This window comes from Podarcis tiliguerta (assembly GCF_965153285.1).
Source record: "Podarcis tiliguerta genome assembly, chromosome: 9".
Classification (NCBI taxonomy): Eukaryota; Metazoa; Chordata; class Lepidosauria; order Squamata; family Lacertidae; genus Podarcis; species Podarcis tiliguerta.
In genome coordinates, this window is record NC_139542.1 from 70,839,177 (window position 1) to 70,854,386 (window position 15,210).

General features: G+C 47.1%; 1 protein-coding gene across 1 annotated transcript; it reads left to right on the forward strand.

Annotated features, from left to right (window-relative positions):
- Positions 1-1,314: 1,314 nt before the first annotated feature.
- Positions 1,315-12,436, forward strand: LOC310657879 (cytochrome P450 1A5-like). Its single transcript, XM_083399073.1, has 7 exons — positions 1,315-1,485; positions 3,872-4,742; positions 5,413-5,524; positions 6,303-6,392; positions 6,739-6,862; positions 9,027-9,113; positions 11,577-12,436. Exons 2-7 carry the CDS (start codon positions 3,909-3,911, stop codon positions 11,881-11,883), a joined length of 1,554 nt encoding a protein of 517 aa, XP_083255199.1. The 5' UTR covers positions 1,315-1,485; positions 3,872-3,908; the 3' UTR covers positions 11,884-12,436.
- Positions 12,437-15,210: the final 2,774 nt, after the last annotated feature.

The following is a 15,210-nucleotide window of genomic DNA, read 5'->3' on the forward strand; positions in this document are numbered from 1 at the left end:
TCAGGTTAAGAATGGACCTCTGGAACGAATTAACTTCTTAACCCGAGGTACCACTGTAAAAACAAAACCAACCCAATTATCCCCCCTTCCATAAGACATCAGATGTCGAGGGCATCAGATGTCGAGCAGCCAAAGGCCTGGTTAAAGAGGAACATTTTCACCTGGTGTAACAAAGATTCTAGATCAGCCTCCCTGGGGAGAGCATTCCACAAACAGGGGGCCACTGCAGAAAAGGCCTTTTATTGTGTTGCCCACCTCTGGACCTCTCATGCAGGTGGCACATGAAGAAGGGACTCAGAAGATGATTTCAGGGTCCAGGTAGGTTCATAAAGAGAGAGGCAGTCCCTGAGGTATTGTGCTCCTGAGCCATTTAAGGTTTTATAGGTCAGAGCCATCACTCTTACCCTCAAATGTTCTTCCTAACCTTTAGCTGGAATCACCTTTCTTGCCATTTGAATCAGCTGGTTCGGGTCCACCCTGCCGGAGCAGTAGAAAACAAGCTTGCTCCATCTTCCAGGCAACAGATCTTCCGGCATTTGGATTGCTCTCCTGTCTCTTCTCGCCTTGCATAACATGTGCATATGCTAAATTAAATGCATAGAAATAATCACCACCATTCCAACAGAAACACAAGACCTCTTCTTTCTCCTGGTGGGGTAGGCTTTGTCTGCTCAGTCTGCTGTCGAAGTGCTAACTGGGGATGGTGGGCAACTTCAAGGCCCCTAACCTTCCTTCATATGATTCTTCGTCTTCGAACTGGACAGCTTTACTCCTGGGAAACCTCTGCCCTTTGTAGTTGGGTTCAGGCAGGAAGACTGGAGAAACGTCAATCGGTTACATTTGGGTGCTATTCAGCTAAGTGTAGACCCACAGAAATCAATAAACATGACTAATTTCGGCCCATAAATTTCAATGGGTTTACTCTGAGTAAAACCTGGTTTAATACCACTCATTGTTTTGTTCCAATTTGCTGAGCTGAGTTGGTGCAAGCTATACGTTTCAACAAGCAGAAGTCTTCTTAGTTTGGTGAATTTCTCTTGCAATGACCAAGAGCTTGCTTTGATAAAAAAAATGAAATCCAATTTTATTCAATGCAGCATTACAACTCAAGACAACGCAAAAACCGCAACAGCTCAAAAACACTTGGAATGTGCTTGTGGCAATCAACAAGGCTGTGGCTGGCTGATATGGGACATGTTCTTTGCTTCCACCACAATCTGGAGTGGAATGGAGTGGGGTGTTTTTATTGGGCTTCCTCCAATACTAGCTGTTTGTTAGTCCAGCCTTGGCTGGGAAGATGCGGATTTGGCCAGCGGAAGAGGGCGTGGATTGGCCAATCTGAGGGCAGTGCATAAAATGACCTCTGGAACTGCTCAGCACAGCATGTCCACTGGGGGAAGAGAGAGATCTAGACAGAAAATCCCGAGTGGATTAGCTACAGTACTGGTCAAGACTCCAGTTCCTTCGCCCATCTGAGCTACACAGGTCTGTATTGTGCTAAGCTGTAAATGTTTGCATGGTTGCCTGCTGGCAAGCCCCAGAAAACATGCTGGGATTTACCTCCAAGTCAACATGCCTAGATTTCCACTGCTGGCCTTTTTCTGCATCATCCTATTATAAGGTAGCATAGCAATGTATCATTTTACCTGTTTACTATAAGTCTGCTGTGTGCTAGTTGTTGTATAGGGGATATAGGATAGAGATGGTCCCAGCTGGGAAAGTGTACCCTTCCCAGGCAGGGAAGGGGATTTTGACCATAAGTAGCAGGGATGGGATATGGGGAAACCTGCAGAAGCAGAGACGGGGCCTGGGTGGCCTCTGTTATCTGTCCCAAATGTTACCTGTTATCTGAAGGAGCCTGGGGCCATTGGTGGGCTGAGACTGGATCTGGCCAGGGCCTGGAAGTTTACCGCAGAGTCGTGTCGTATGGCGGAATTATTGTTATCATTATTATTATTATTATTATTATTATTTATATCCCGCCCATCTGGCTGGGTTTCCCCAGCTGCTCTGTGCAGCTTACTGTGTATATAAAAACATAGTAAAACATCAAACATTAAAAACTTCAGGGCGACCTGAAGGTAGAGATATACATGTAAGAAAATAAATAAATCTGAAGAAGAACTCCCCTGCCTACCCCCCAAAAAATAAGTTTAAGAAGATTGTCCATAAGTTATAGCACACTTTTGCTGGTGGGGGCGATCTGGGAAGGTTTCCCTCTCTCCACAAAGGGAAAGAAGGAAGCAGTTTGGACGATTGGAAGATTATGACAGGCATTTGAAAAGTTTCTACAACTGGTTAATGTTAGCGACTGTGGTACAGTCTCTGCTGCTTCTCCACGAAAATGTCAAAGAATAGCTTTCTATTCCTATGATGTAGAACATTTATTATAGGCTAGCAGCCTCATACCTGGCATTGCTCAGCAATTCTGAGACACCAAAATAAAAAAAAACCCCAAAATAAAAAAACCCACCTCTGTTGTGAAAGGTTCAGCCCACGATCTTGATTCAAACTGGCATCTCCTTGTCTCCAGACAGAGGCAAAAACCTGCTCCTTGATCTCAATAGCCAATATGCAAAATTCAATTACGATACTTTAAGAAGTGTCCAGATGCAGAACAAACAAACAACTTCCTCAAAATTTCCAAAATATATAGCAGATGGAGAATGTGTTTTTATTGACTATTGCAAGTTCATTGACAACCAGTAATGAAAGGTCATTGGCAATCAGCTCTGAGAACAGAGAGAGGCAGAAAGACACCGAAAATGGCAAGACAAGTAGGAAGCAGACGGAGGGCGTTGTGAAAGGAGCAGCAGTTAAATTAAAAATAATAGCAAATGCATTTTTAATGGTCATATGAATCAGCCCCAACTAAGGAAGGTCATGCAGTGGCATAGCGTGGGGGGTGCAGGGGGGGCCGGCCGCACCGGGCGCAACATCTGGGGGGGGCGCTCGCACTCGCAGCTCTCTGCCCCTACCTGGCTCACTCACTCTCTCTCACTGCAGTGCTGGCTGTGCGAATCTGATCCGAGCTGCCGGGTCACCGCCCACTGTGGAGGGGAGGGTGCCAGGCGTGCGGTGCGGAGCAGAGAGTGAGGGACTATCTGGGGGAGGGACAGTGCAGCGGGGGGGGGGGCGCAAATTACTTGCCTTGCCCCGGGTGCTGACAACCCACGCTACGCCACTGAGGTCATGCATTGTCTCCATATACATGGTATCTAGCTGTTTTAGAATAATAGAACTGTAGAGCTGGAAGGGACCCCGATGGTCATCTAGTCCAGCCCCTGCTATGCAGGAATCTCAACTAAAGCATCACTGACAGATGGCCACCCGATCTCTGCTTAAAAACCTCCAAGGAGGGAGAGTTCATCACCTTCCAAGGGAGTGGTAGTTTGATTTAACAGCCATGAAAACTGGTATTACTCATAGAGCGATGTCCCTATAGACTAGAGCTGGGGAAACTGTGGCCCTCCAAGAGTGTTTGGACTCCATGTCCTATCAGCCTCAGCCAGACTGGTCAATGGCCAGGCACCCAGCTGGCTCCAGCCCACCGGCCAGTTGCCGGCCGAACTCCAGTCCTTGGTTCTGCATGAAAACTGTGACTCAGAGCTTCAAAAGCCTTCCAGAAGCTGAGCACGCAAGCCAGCAAACAAACTTCGCAACGGAAGGGCAGATAGAGGCATATGTATAGCGTATTTACAAGCAGTTTAGTCAGCATACATCAGGACAAAGGAAAAAACATGTCTTCCCTCTTTCATGTCCAAGCAAGAAGCATAAGCAAAAGCTATGCAACTCTCTGAGTTCAGCAAAGCCAAACACAGACTTTCGCCCGCTAACCCTGCCTCCTGGGCTGTCCTTTGCCTTATTTCAGGAGGGTTTCTTACCCGTCCACCCTGCCCCCTTTTGCCATGTCGCTGATGGGAATCCTGGGCACCATCTCGGCTGCAGAAGCCCTCATCGCCATTGCTGTTTTCTGCCTGATCTTCATCGCTATCAAATCCCTCCGGACGCAGGTGCCACAGGGCCTAAAGAGTCTCCCAGGGCCATGGGGCTACCCATTCATTGGCAACATGTTGGATCTGGGGCAGAACCCCCACTTGAGTCTGACGCAAATGAGCCAGAAGTACGGAGATGTGATGAAGATCCATATTGGCATGAGGCCGGTGGTAGTGCTAAGTGGCCTCGAGACCATCAAGCAGGCCTTGGTGAGGCAAGGAGGAGACTTCATGGGCCGTCCTGACCTGTTCAGCTCCCGCTTCGTGTCAGGAGGCAACAGCCTGGCTTTTGGCACAGACTCTGGGGAGGTGTGGCAGATGCGCCGGAAACTGGCCCAGGGTGCCCTCAAAAGCTTCGCTGTTTCACCCAGCCCTGACTCCTCCTCCACCTGCCTATTGGAAGAGCACGTCTCCAAAGAGGCCACCTACCTGGTGATGAAACTGCAGCAGGTGATGCTGGAGAAGAAGAGCTTTGACCCCTACCGCTACCTGGTGGTCTCTGTGGCCAACGTCATCTGTGCCATTTGCTTTGGCAAGCGCTACAGCCATGAAGATGAGGAGCTGCTCAGCATAGTGAATGTGAGCGAGGAGTTTGTGGAGTTTGCATCCTCCGGCAACCCGGCTGACTACATCCCTGCCCTCCAGTACCTCCCAAGCAACAACATGCAGAAGTTTAAGGCCATCAACCAACGCTTCAATACCTTCCTGCAGAAGATCATCCAAGAGCACTATGAGAGCTTCAGCAAAGTAAGGGATGCAAGGAACTGCTTCATGCCAGGTTGGGTTATAAGTCCTTCAGGCTCACCATTGTCCATTCTGACTGCCAGCAGTGGTTCTCCATGGTTCCAGGCAGGAAATATTTCCAGCCCTTCCCAGAGATGCCAGTGGGGATTGAACCGGAGATCTTCTACCACTGAGCTATGGCCCTTCCCTGTATAATGAACTAAGGCAGGCATAGGCAAACTCAGCCCTCCAGATGTTTTGGGACTACAGCTCCCATCATCCCTGACCACTGGTCCTGCTAGCTAGGGATGATGGGAGTTGTAGTCCCAAAACATCTGGAGGGCCGAGTTTGCCTATGCCTGAAATAAGGACTTCCCAGATAGGCCATGAAATGTTATGCCCTCCATGTTACTTTTCTTCCACCTTCTGGTGGCATTTCATCTTGTACGTGATGGCCACCACATGTTTGGTTGTTGTTAAAAAACAAAACCAGAGTCAACACTAGAAAAACTGCGATGAAATTTCATTTTAAGAGTGCATGCCCATTAAAATCCAATGAAAATGCATGCTTTAACAAATACAGGCTGTCCTTGCTGTCAAATCACAAGAGCAGCACCAGAAAAAAAAAAGCTGGGAAGCCAAGAACTAGCTTCTAACTGCCATAATTGTGAAGTGAGTCTCTATTCCTTCCCAGGACAGCATCCGGGACATCACAGACTCCCTCATCGACCAAAGCCAAGAAAACGCAAAGCTTCAACTCTCATCTGAAAAAGTAGTGAGCCTCGTCAATGACCTATTTGGGGCAGGTAAGGAGGTTTCGAGAAAATATCTGAAGGGCTTCCCCATGGAAGATGGAGCAAGCTCCTTTCTTGTGCTCCAGAGGGAGGTTCAGAGCCAATGGATTCTAATGACATGAAAGGAGGTTCCAACTAAACATTCAGAAGATCTTTCTGATGATAAGACCCATTGAACAGGTTTCCTTTGAAGGTTGCATGACCATCTGTCAGGGATTCTTGAGCTGTGATGAATTGGTTTCCCAGTACCAAGTACAGTGGTACCTCGGGTTACAGACGCTTCAGGTTACAGACTCCGCTAACCCAGAAATAGTACCTCGGGTTAAGAACTTTGCTTCAGGATGAGAACAGAAATCGCGTGCCAGCAGCAGGAGGCCCTGTTAGCTAAAGTGGTACCTCAGGTTAAGAACAGTTTCAGGTTAAGAACGGACCTTAAGAATTAAGGAACTTAAGAATTAAGTTCTTAACCTGAGGTACCACTGTAATTGTAAGGTAGCTCCCCAATTCTCTTTGGTCTGCCTTGAATCTCCCCACAGTCTGGTTCTTTGGATGAACCTGAGCTCTGGTATTATGAACATCTGGGAGACGTACAGATGTGTGTCCCCATTCTCAACAGCATGTCTAATTATATACACACTCTCTCAGATGGGAACTATTGAGACTCGGATACTATTTAATTGATGCAGACTAAAATCATATTCACCTTTAAAAAAGGAGGTTCACTTTTTTTTTTTAAAGGCTTTTGGGTTGTCGTTTTGTTTTAAAAAACACTGCTCTGTTTCCCCCCCAGGGTTTGACACAGTGACCACAGCCTTGTCCTGGTGCCTCATGTACCTTGTTGTCTATCCAGAAATCCAGAAGAAGATTCAGGAAGAAATAGGTAAAACTCTGTTTATAATAATTCACACGTCTCTTTGGCAGACTGGATCCCAGTTTCTTTCTCTCCTCTTTAACCTGGATGGCTTTAAAAGACAAATTCATGGAGGGAAGGACTCTCGGTGGCTGCTAGCTGCAATGGCTGCCTCCACAGACAGAGCCAGACAGAGCCTTCTGAATACCAGTTGTTGGAAACCAGAGGAGGGGAGAAGGCTCCTGTGCTGGGGTCCTGCTTGCTGGTTTCGCAGAATGGGCATCTGGTTGGGCCCTGTGAGAACAGGAGGCTGGACTAGACGGGCCACTGGCCTGATCCAGTGGAGTCTTCTGATGGTCTTATGCTTAACCTGTAGATGAGAGCATTGGCCGAGAGCGCAAGCCCCGGCTGTCTGACCGTCCCCTGGTGCCTTACACCGAAGCCTTCATCCTGGAGGTGTTCAGGCACTCATCCTTCCTGCCCTTCACAATCCCTCACTGGTAAGTCCTGAGCCTTCCAAAGAGACAAGCAAACTGTGGCATTTGTGTGACATCTTACTGGGTTCATAGGGAAAGGGTTAACTAATTGTAAAATGACTAACCAATGGGAACCCAGGGGGAGGAGTTAACTGTGTATAAGGTTTAAGCTCAGAGGTTTTTTAGTGAGAGTTGTTGAGAAGACAGTCTAGAGTTAGAAGAGACAGAGGATAGGTCTGTGGGTTGGGCTAGTCTGGTGGGAGAGAGTGAGAGAATTTGTTAAGAGGAGTCAGTCAAACAGTTGAGATAATCAGTCAGAAGGTATAGGCTGGTAAAGAAACTAAAGTTAAGATACAGTGGTGCCTCGCAAGACGAAAATAATCTGTTCCGTGAGTCTCTTCGTCTAGCGGTTTTTTCGTCTTGCGAAGCAAGCCCATTAGCGGATTAGCGGATTAGCGCTATTAGCGGTTTAGCGGCTATTAGCGGCTATTAAAGGCTTAAGGGATTAGCGGATTAGCTGCTAAAAGGCTATTAGCAGCTTAGTGCCTTAGATAAAGGGGGTAGGGAGTGGGGAAAAAACCCCAGGAATCGCAAGACATTTTCGTCTTGCGAAGCAAGCCCATAGCAAATTCGTCCTGCAAAGCACCTCCAAAACGGAAAACCCTTTCGTCTAGCGGGTTTTCCGTCTTGCGAGGCATTCATCTTGCGGGGCACCACTGTACTGACAGGAATATTATCTGAGGAACCATAAACTTGTTAATGTTTGTAAAATGAACTTGTGTTTTTTTGGTTCACTTTTAACAACTGACTGGACTCAGTGTTTTACCCGAGAGTAACTGGTTGGTGGCAGCGGGGAAGCGAGCACAGAGGTGGCACAGGGATCAATAGACCGTTAAACGTTCGGGGACCCTGTGTGATCGCCACACAAACCCATCCCGATTCCCCAGCTCATGTCCATGAGGGGCCTCATCCTCAGCCTGTGCCTTCCTTGCGTCTACATGGGGTGGGTCATCTGGTATGGAATTATCAGCATTTTCAGGGTTGCCACCTTTCAAAAATGAATAAAACTCCAGGTCTTCATGATGAGGGAGAGAAATGTCTGAGATAGGGTTACCAGGCGTCCCCATTTCCCGGGGACAGTCCCCGGATTTGCGAATTCCAGTCCCCGGACAAATTCCATCCCTGGAATGTCCCTGGATTTCATCTAATGTCCCCAGGAAACGCAGCAGCGGCAGTCTCAGCAGCCCGGAGCAGTTGGCTCTGGCTGGCTTCAGGAGCTGCTCGGAAGTCCCCATATGATGGTGGTGCAGGGGCTCAAAGATGCAGCTTCCGGGATGCCTCCACCTTCCTTGACCCCAGCAACCAAGCTGTAAAGGGAGGCTTCATGCTGCCTATCAGAGCTTGCGTGCAAGCAGGAGGGGGCAGGGACCTCTCAGTTAGGCAATGGGAAGCCTTCCTTCCCAGCTGAGGGATCCCCGCCCCCTCCTGCTTGCATGCAAGTAGGAATGGGATTGGGGAAAGGAGGCATCGCGCTGCCTGAAAGATCCCTGCCCCCTGCCTGCCTTCCATGCCTGACCCACCAAACACCGCTTCCCCACCACCAGCACCAAAGAACCAACAACTCAGGGGCTGCCCAGGCTCATGGAGAAAGGAGAAAGAAGCCTCAGAGGAAGGGGAAATGTGGTGGTTGAGGTCAAGGCCCCTCTGCCATCGCTATCGCTGCAACATCAATGTCCTGAACATTCATTCATTCATTCATTCATTCATTCATTGTGTCCCCAGATTCATTGAAAAAAATCTGGTAACCTTAGTCTGAGACTGGTCAATCTTTAAGGACAATGCATGGCAACCTAGGATGATTGGAGTGGCATCCTTCTTGTTTTGTCTTTACAGGTGGCTAATATGACTTGACCTTGGCCACTGCAGCAGGGGGCAGGGTTTTTTTCAGCCTGTGGGGGCAGATTTGTGCCTTCTGGGGACCAAACGGATGGGATCAGAGGGGAAATGGGCAGGGTTGGAGAAGACCAAAACTGAAACTGCCCTATTGCTCTCCATCCCTTTCCCCATTGCATGGCGTTCACTTCATTCCTACAGCCTCCCAAATTTCATTTGACATTCCTTCCACTCTTCCATCCCTTCAGGTGCTTTGTGGGGTTTCCCCAATAAATACATTTATTTCCCATTTCAGTACAACCAAAGACACCGTTTTGAATGGCTACTACATCCCAAGGGACCTCTGTGTCTTTGTCAACCAGTGGCAAGTCAACCACGATGAGTAAGTGTATCTCAGCCCTTGGGAAGACATGTTCCCCACACCTTCTGCATGCTCACTGTACCGATCAGTCATGTTCCTTAGCACTCATTTAAGCAGGGATGGGGAATTGGGTGCTCTCTAGATATTGTTGGGCTCCAGCTCCCGTAAGTCCTAGCATGTGTAACCAGTGGGCAGAGATGATGTGAGTTGGAGTCCAATCACATCAGGAGGGCTGCAGGTTTCCCACCCCTGATTTTAAGTGTGAATATGTTACAGACATACTGGTATAGGTTCTGGGTGCCAGAGTTTGTGAGTGCAAGTCACCCAAAATTATTGGATTCAGTAAAAGTTAGAATTGATCAAAGTTTGACTAAACTGTGCCAAAGATGGAAATCCCTGGGCTTAGTTTATGTTTACAAGCCAGACCAGCTCCCTGAAGGAGGGTCATTAGGAGGACAGAAAAAGATGATGGCCAGTTATTAACCCTCAAGGAAAGCCATCAACAAGGCAAAACACTCTCTGCTGAGACCATACCAGAGATGGGAGAGGAAGCATCCAGGATTGAAGTGGGAGATGAGCTAAGCGAAAAAGAAAAAAGGGTCCATTTTGCAAGCTGGAGGGGGTGGGGCAAAGCACAAGGTGGTCTGTCTGTTTTATCCTGCAGAGAGGGTCACACATGATGTTTGGGGTCTCTTGGAATCTGAGGCTGCAGCCGTGGGCGAAACAAGGCCCTCTTGAGATGTGACTGCTCTGCAGTCTCACCACCCAGGGGCAGGTTGTATATATGTGTAAATGAAACCATATACCCTAAAGACGCCACAGTCTCCTCTGTGCCTCATTTCCAAAGGGTTCTCAGAGCCTGGGTAAGCCTGGACCCCCGAAATCTCACACTGCTGTGGAGATGAGGCAGTGTGTAAGAGAATGTATCTTGAACAGCGAACCAGCTTTGGATTCACCATTATGCCTTTTTGAACAGACATCACAACCTTCCTCAAAATGTTGAGTTCAAGGGCAGCTGCAGCTTTGGATTCACCATTATGCCTTTTTGAACAGACATCACAACCTTCCTCAAAATGTTGAGTTCAAGGGCAGCTGCTTCTCCCTGTTTCCAGTCTAGAAGAGAGAGTCCTGGTTAGCTGCTCCCTCTGGCAGTCGTGAAGCTAGTCCCTGGCCCAAGGAATGTTATTTATTATTATTAACAACAACAGAAACAACAACAAGTAGCTTTTTAAAACAAAAAATAAGGCTTGTGTTGTTCTCAAGGTGTTGCTGAATTCAATGTCCATTTAGTCCCAGCCAACATAGCTAATGGTCAAGGGTAAGGTGAGGGCACCACATTGGCCACATCAGATCAGTGGTGTACTGGAGTTTGCTGGCACCCGGGCGCGGAAGTTGAACAAAATCTGCTGTACCAGCCCAGCCCTCACCACCAGACAGAACTGGGGCTGAGCCGTGCTGCCAGCCTGCCTACTTACAGCAGAACCCAGCCAGTCGACTCAGCCCTTGGCAGGTGAATCCCCCCAGTGCCTGCGGAGAGGAGCACCAGGCTACACTGGAGTCATCCCTTGCCTGCCTCCTTCCACCTGTAGCTGCTTGCCATCTGAGCGAGGGGCCTAGGGACTTGGCGGCATGGCCAGGCTGGGCTCTGGGGCCCAGAGACCCCCCCAGTGGTAGGCAGGGCAGGATGAGGATCCCTGGGGAGGCACCCCCTCAAAAGTGTGTGCCCGGGGCCATATCACCCTGCCCTGCCACGCCACACCCCAGTTCAGAGAAATATTAAATAGATGCACATGAGATTAGGGATTGATGAATTGGTCAATTTTAGTTTCTTTCAGTTATATTCTTTTTAAAATCTTCTTTTAAAAAATGTCCTCATGAAAATAATTCAACAAATTTCTCCTTGTAGACACATATCTGTATGAAATCTTGCCTGATCTATACATTTTTTGCTGAACACTCCCTCCCGATATAACACATGCTTATATCATTCTCACCAATATATGCATTCCTAGGCACGTTTTACCCCAGTTTAAGCATTTTTCTACTTGGCCAGAGAACTGTGTTACAAAATTCCGGAAAGTGTGAGTTTAAAGGATGGCTATGTTTCAGCTAGTGTATTGTTTCAGAGTGTCCTTATGCAAACTGAATCAATATTTTTCTCTCATCTCTGCTTGAGGCAAGGAGTTTGCATGAGAGCCAGTGTGGTGTAGTGGTTAAGGGCGGTAGTCTCGTAATCTGGGGAACCGGGTTCGCGTCTCCGCTCCTCCACATGCAGCTGCTGGGTGACCTTGGGCCAGTCACACTTCTTTGAAGTCTCTCAGCCCCACTCACCTCACAGAGTGTTTGTTGTGGGGGAGGAAGGGAAAGGAGAATGTTAGCCGCTTTGAGACTCCTTAAAGGGAGTGAAAGGCGGGATATCAAATCCAAACTCCTCTTCTTCTTCTGCATGCTCATTCATTCATTCAAAAAATGCTTCTTTTCCAGAACCCTTTGGGAATCCCCTTCCTTCTTTAAGCCAGAGCGATTCCTGGCTGCCAACGGGAAGGGCATCAACCGGGATGAGAGCGAGAAGGTCCTGGCCTTTGGCCTGGGGAAAAGGAGGTGCATTGGAGAGCCTCTTGCCCGGTGGCAGGTCTTCCTCTTCTTGGCCACTTTGCTCCAGCAACTGCACTTCAGTATCCCGGACGGGGTGAAGGTGGACATGACCCCTCGCTATGGCCTCTCCATGAAGTACAAGCGATGCGAGCACTTCCAAGTAAAACAGCGCTTCCCACAGAGTAGCCATGAGTGAGCGGCAAAGACACAACTCCGTGCAAAGGGTGGGGAGGAGGAACACATCTGTCTATGTGTGCATTAGGGCACTTCATAAAAAAATCTTTTTTCTGAAAATGCCTGCTCCAAATATCTTATCGCACTACACTAGGGATTATATATCTATATCTGAAATTTTATGCATATCAGTCAATATCTTGACCCTCCTCCATAAAAATAGCTGTTTACTTGGCCGTTTTCCTATGTTGTGAAGGCTGAAATTTCAATTCAGCAGAACAGGGTCAAGACATTAACTGGTATGCATGAAATTTCAGATATACTGCAGCTATATAATCCCTAGTGTAGTAAGATAAGACCTTTGGAGCAGGCATTTAAAAAAAAAGTTTTTTATGAACCGCCCTAGTGTTCACGCCTGTGCAGAGGCATCTTGCATCTACTACTTAAAAAAAAAAAAAGCAAGCAAAGATTAATTATGCTGGGGAAAAGTGCATGGAAATGTTCATTTCAGGAGAAATTCACACAAGAATGTTGGTGAGTTTTCACAAGGAATTAAATGTATATCTAATGGCAAACTGATTTACTTATTTTATTTATTAAATTTCTATACTACCCTTCACCTGATGATCACAGGGCGGTTCACAATATAATGTCGAAATAGGAAGAATGGAAATTCAGGTTGGAAATTAAGAAACGCAGAGAAACTTAAATGGACAGGTCTACCCATCCCCTGGCATAGATCATAACTTCCCATTGTACTGAACAGACAGATATATTGTCTGTCCAACACACCCATTATAAGCACCAATCCGATGTGCACTTACGTGGGAGTGAGAAAAGTTTATTTCTGTGAGTTCCAATGCAAAAAGGCCTGTTTCCAACTCCAGTAGCTGCTGTAATAGATCAAAATTCATTTTTCCCCTCTGAATATTATGCTTTATGTGACTGAGGTCTCAGCTTAGGTCTCAGTTTGGGAGATGTAACAAAGAGCATTACAAAATATATATATTAGTACTTTAGAAACAATGTGTACACTGCAATAAAATAAGTATTTAAATATGGAGTCGGTGAGTTTCTCCATCCCTGAGCCAAATTTTTTTTGGAGCATTTATTTTTTAACTAAGAGGAGACAAAAATCACGTCTTGCCCAACGCACTGCTTGATGCAGGAAATCCAGAAATAGAGCTTTGCCACCAAACTGTCTCCCAGCCTCCTGCAGAGTGAGATTTCCCAAGCTGAACCAACAGTGCCACAGTCTGCCCCATTGCAAGCATTGCAAGCTGTCTGGGCTCAGAGCCAAATGACTCATCGCGGTGCAAATTAAACATTTCTTAAATGAAAACAAACACGTGTCTACCCCAACCCACTCCCTTCCTCAGCTTGCTCCCTTCTGAAAGACACAGCCCTTTGCTAGGTCAACCAAGTAATCAGAGGGCACTAATATGGTGCAAAATAATAGAGAGTGAAAACAAAAGAGTAGGGTTGCTTGTGGTTTTTTTTTACCAGGGCTGGGAAATAAGACTGGGAAGATCCAGAGAGGAAACCTCTTCCTGCTTCCAAGTTTGGAGAAGACCTCTGGGTGAGGACCACCAAACCAGTCCTTCCCACCAGTCTTTGCACACAGATTGTCCCAAAGAGACATAAGCTTCAGGATGCAGTGCAGGGGAAGGCGGAGGGAGGGATAGATGAGGAGGCCACTCATTCTCAGTATTGTTTCTGGAGAGCATGCAAGTGGTCCACAGAGTCCCAGAGGGCAGGTGGTATCTTGAGGATGTGAAACATCATATTTGGCTCTGCATGAGCATCACTGTGGTGAAACACACTGATTAGTGTCTCACAGGTGTGTCTCAGCAGTACATACAAATTTAGGGTTAAGAGGAAGGAAGGAAGGAAGGAAGGAAGGAAGGAAGGAAGGAAGGCTGGAAGGAAGGCCTAGGCTGGGACAGACTTCCTCTACACGTGACCAGGGACAGCCGTGGCCTCACCTGTGCAGGTAACAAAAGCACAGGACTGGCCACTATCTCTCTCTCTCTGACTACATTCGTCGAAGAAGCAACATCTGCTTAGCCTAAGATGCTCTCTTGGCTTCCAACCAAGAGACAACAAAGGGTCTATCTCTTTATGGGATAGATTCCAGGTATATTACTTTTGTAACTTAAGTCTGCCTTCTGGGATCCATCTGTGAACAGAATGTTAGTGAGTAAACTCTTTTATACTTTTATAGAAGACTGTGTCGTGTCTATTTCTTTTATGAGGGACTAAAGGGGAAATTACCAAATAACTTATTATAGAGGCTTTAGTGAGCCTGAGCAAACGCATCCGCTGTGCAAGTTTACAAAGGGGGATGCTGCTCTGCTAAATTGTAAAACTTGTTAACACAAGTTGGAAGGGATATAATCAGACAATATATCCTCTCCTGCATCCCTGAACATTCCCACAGACATTCCCAGCTCTACCTGGAGATGCCAGGGATACAGCAGATGCTCTGCCCCTGAGCAGTAGCCCTTCCCCTGGATATTGAAACCGGACATGGACTTCAAAGAGAGAAATCTTCCCAAGAGAGGACTCTCCTGTAACAGACCTTCAAGCAGACTGCCCTCTGTAAAATAGGACACATGACTACTGTATGAACAGGGTAGGCGGTGCAGGCTGCACACATTTACGACCAAGGAAGCCCATCCATTTTAAGCTGAAAGAAAGATTCACATATCGGACCAACAGATTTATTTTTAAAGTGTTGGTTGTGGGAATGTTCAGGGAGGCAGGAGATATATTGTTTAATTATATCCTTCCCAACTTGTGTTAACAAGTTCTATAATTTAGCAGAGCAACATTTCCCTTTTTAAACTTGTACAGCGGATAACGTCTTTGCCAGGCTTGTTTAAGCCTCTAAAATAAGTTTCCTGGTAATTCCCCTTATTCCCTCTTTAAAAAGATTAAACATGACACAGTCTTGTATAAAAGAGTTTACTCACACACATTCTGTTCACAGATGGATCTCAGAAGGCAGCCTTGGGTTACAAAATATATACACCTGGAATCTATCCCATAAGGAGATAGTTCCTTTGTCCTCTCTTGGTTGCAAGCATCTCAGGCTAAGAAGATGTTGCTTCTTCGAGGAATGGAGTCAGAAAGAGAGATGGCTGCCTTCCCTGTGCTATTTTGTTACCTGCCCAGGTGAGGTCATGCCCACCTCTGGTCACATGTAGAGGAAACAGGAAGTTCCGACTGGCTGGTCCAGACACCCCCTTTTTATGTCCACTCTAGGAATGTTCCATTTGACTGCTCTGTGTTTCACATTCCACACCGGTTAGAGATACTTAATTTTTGAAGCACTGTTCTTCCCCCA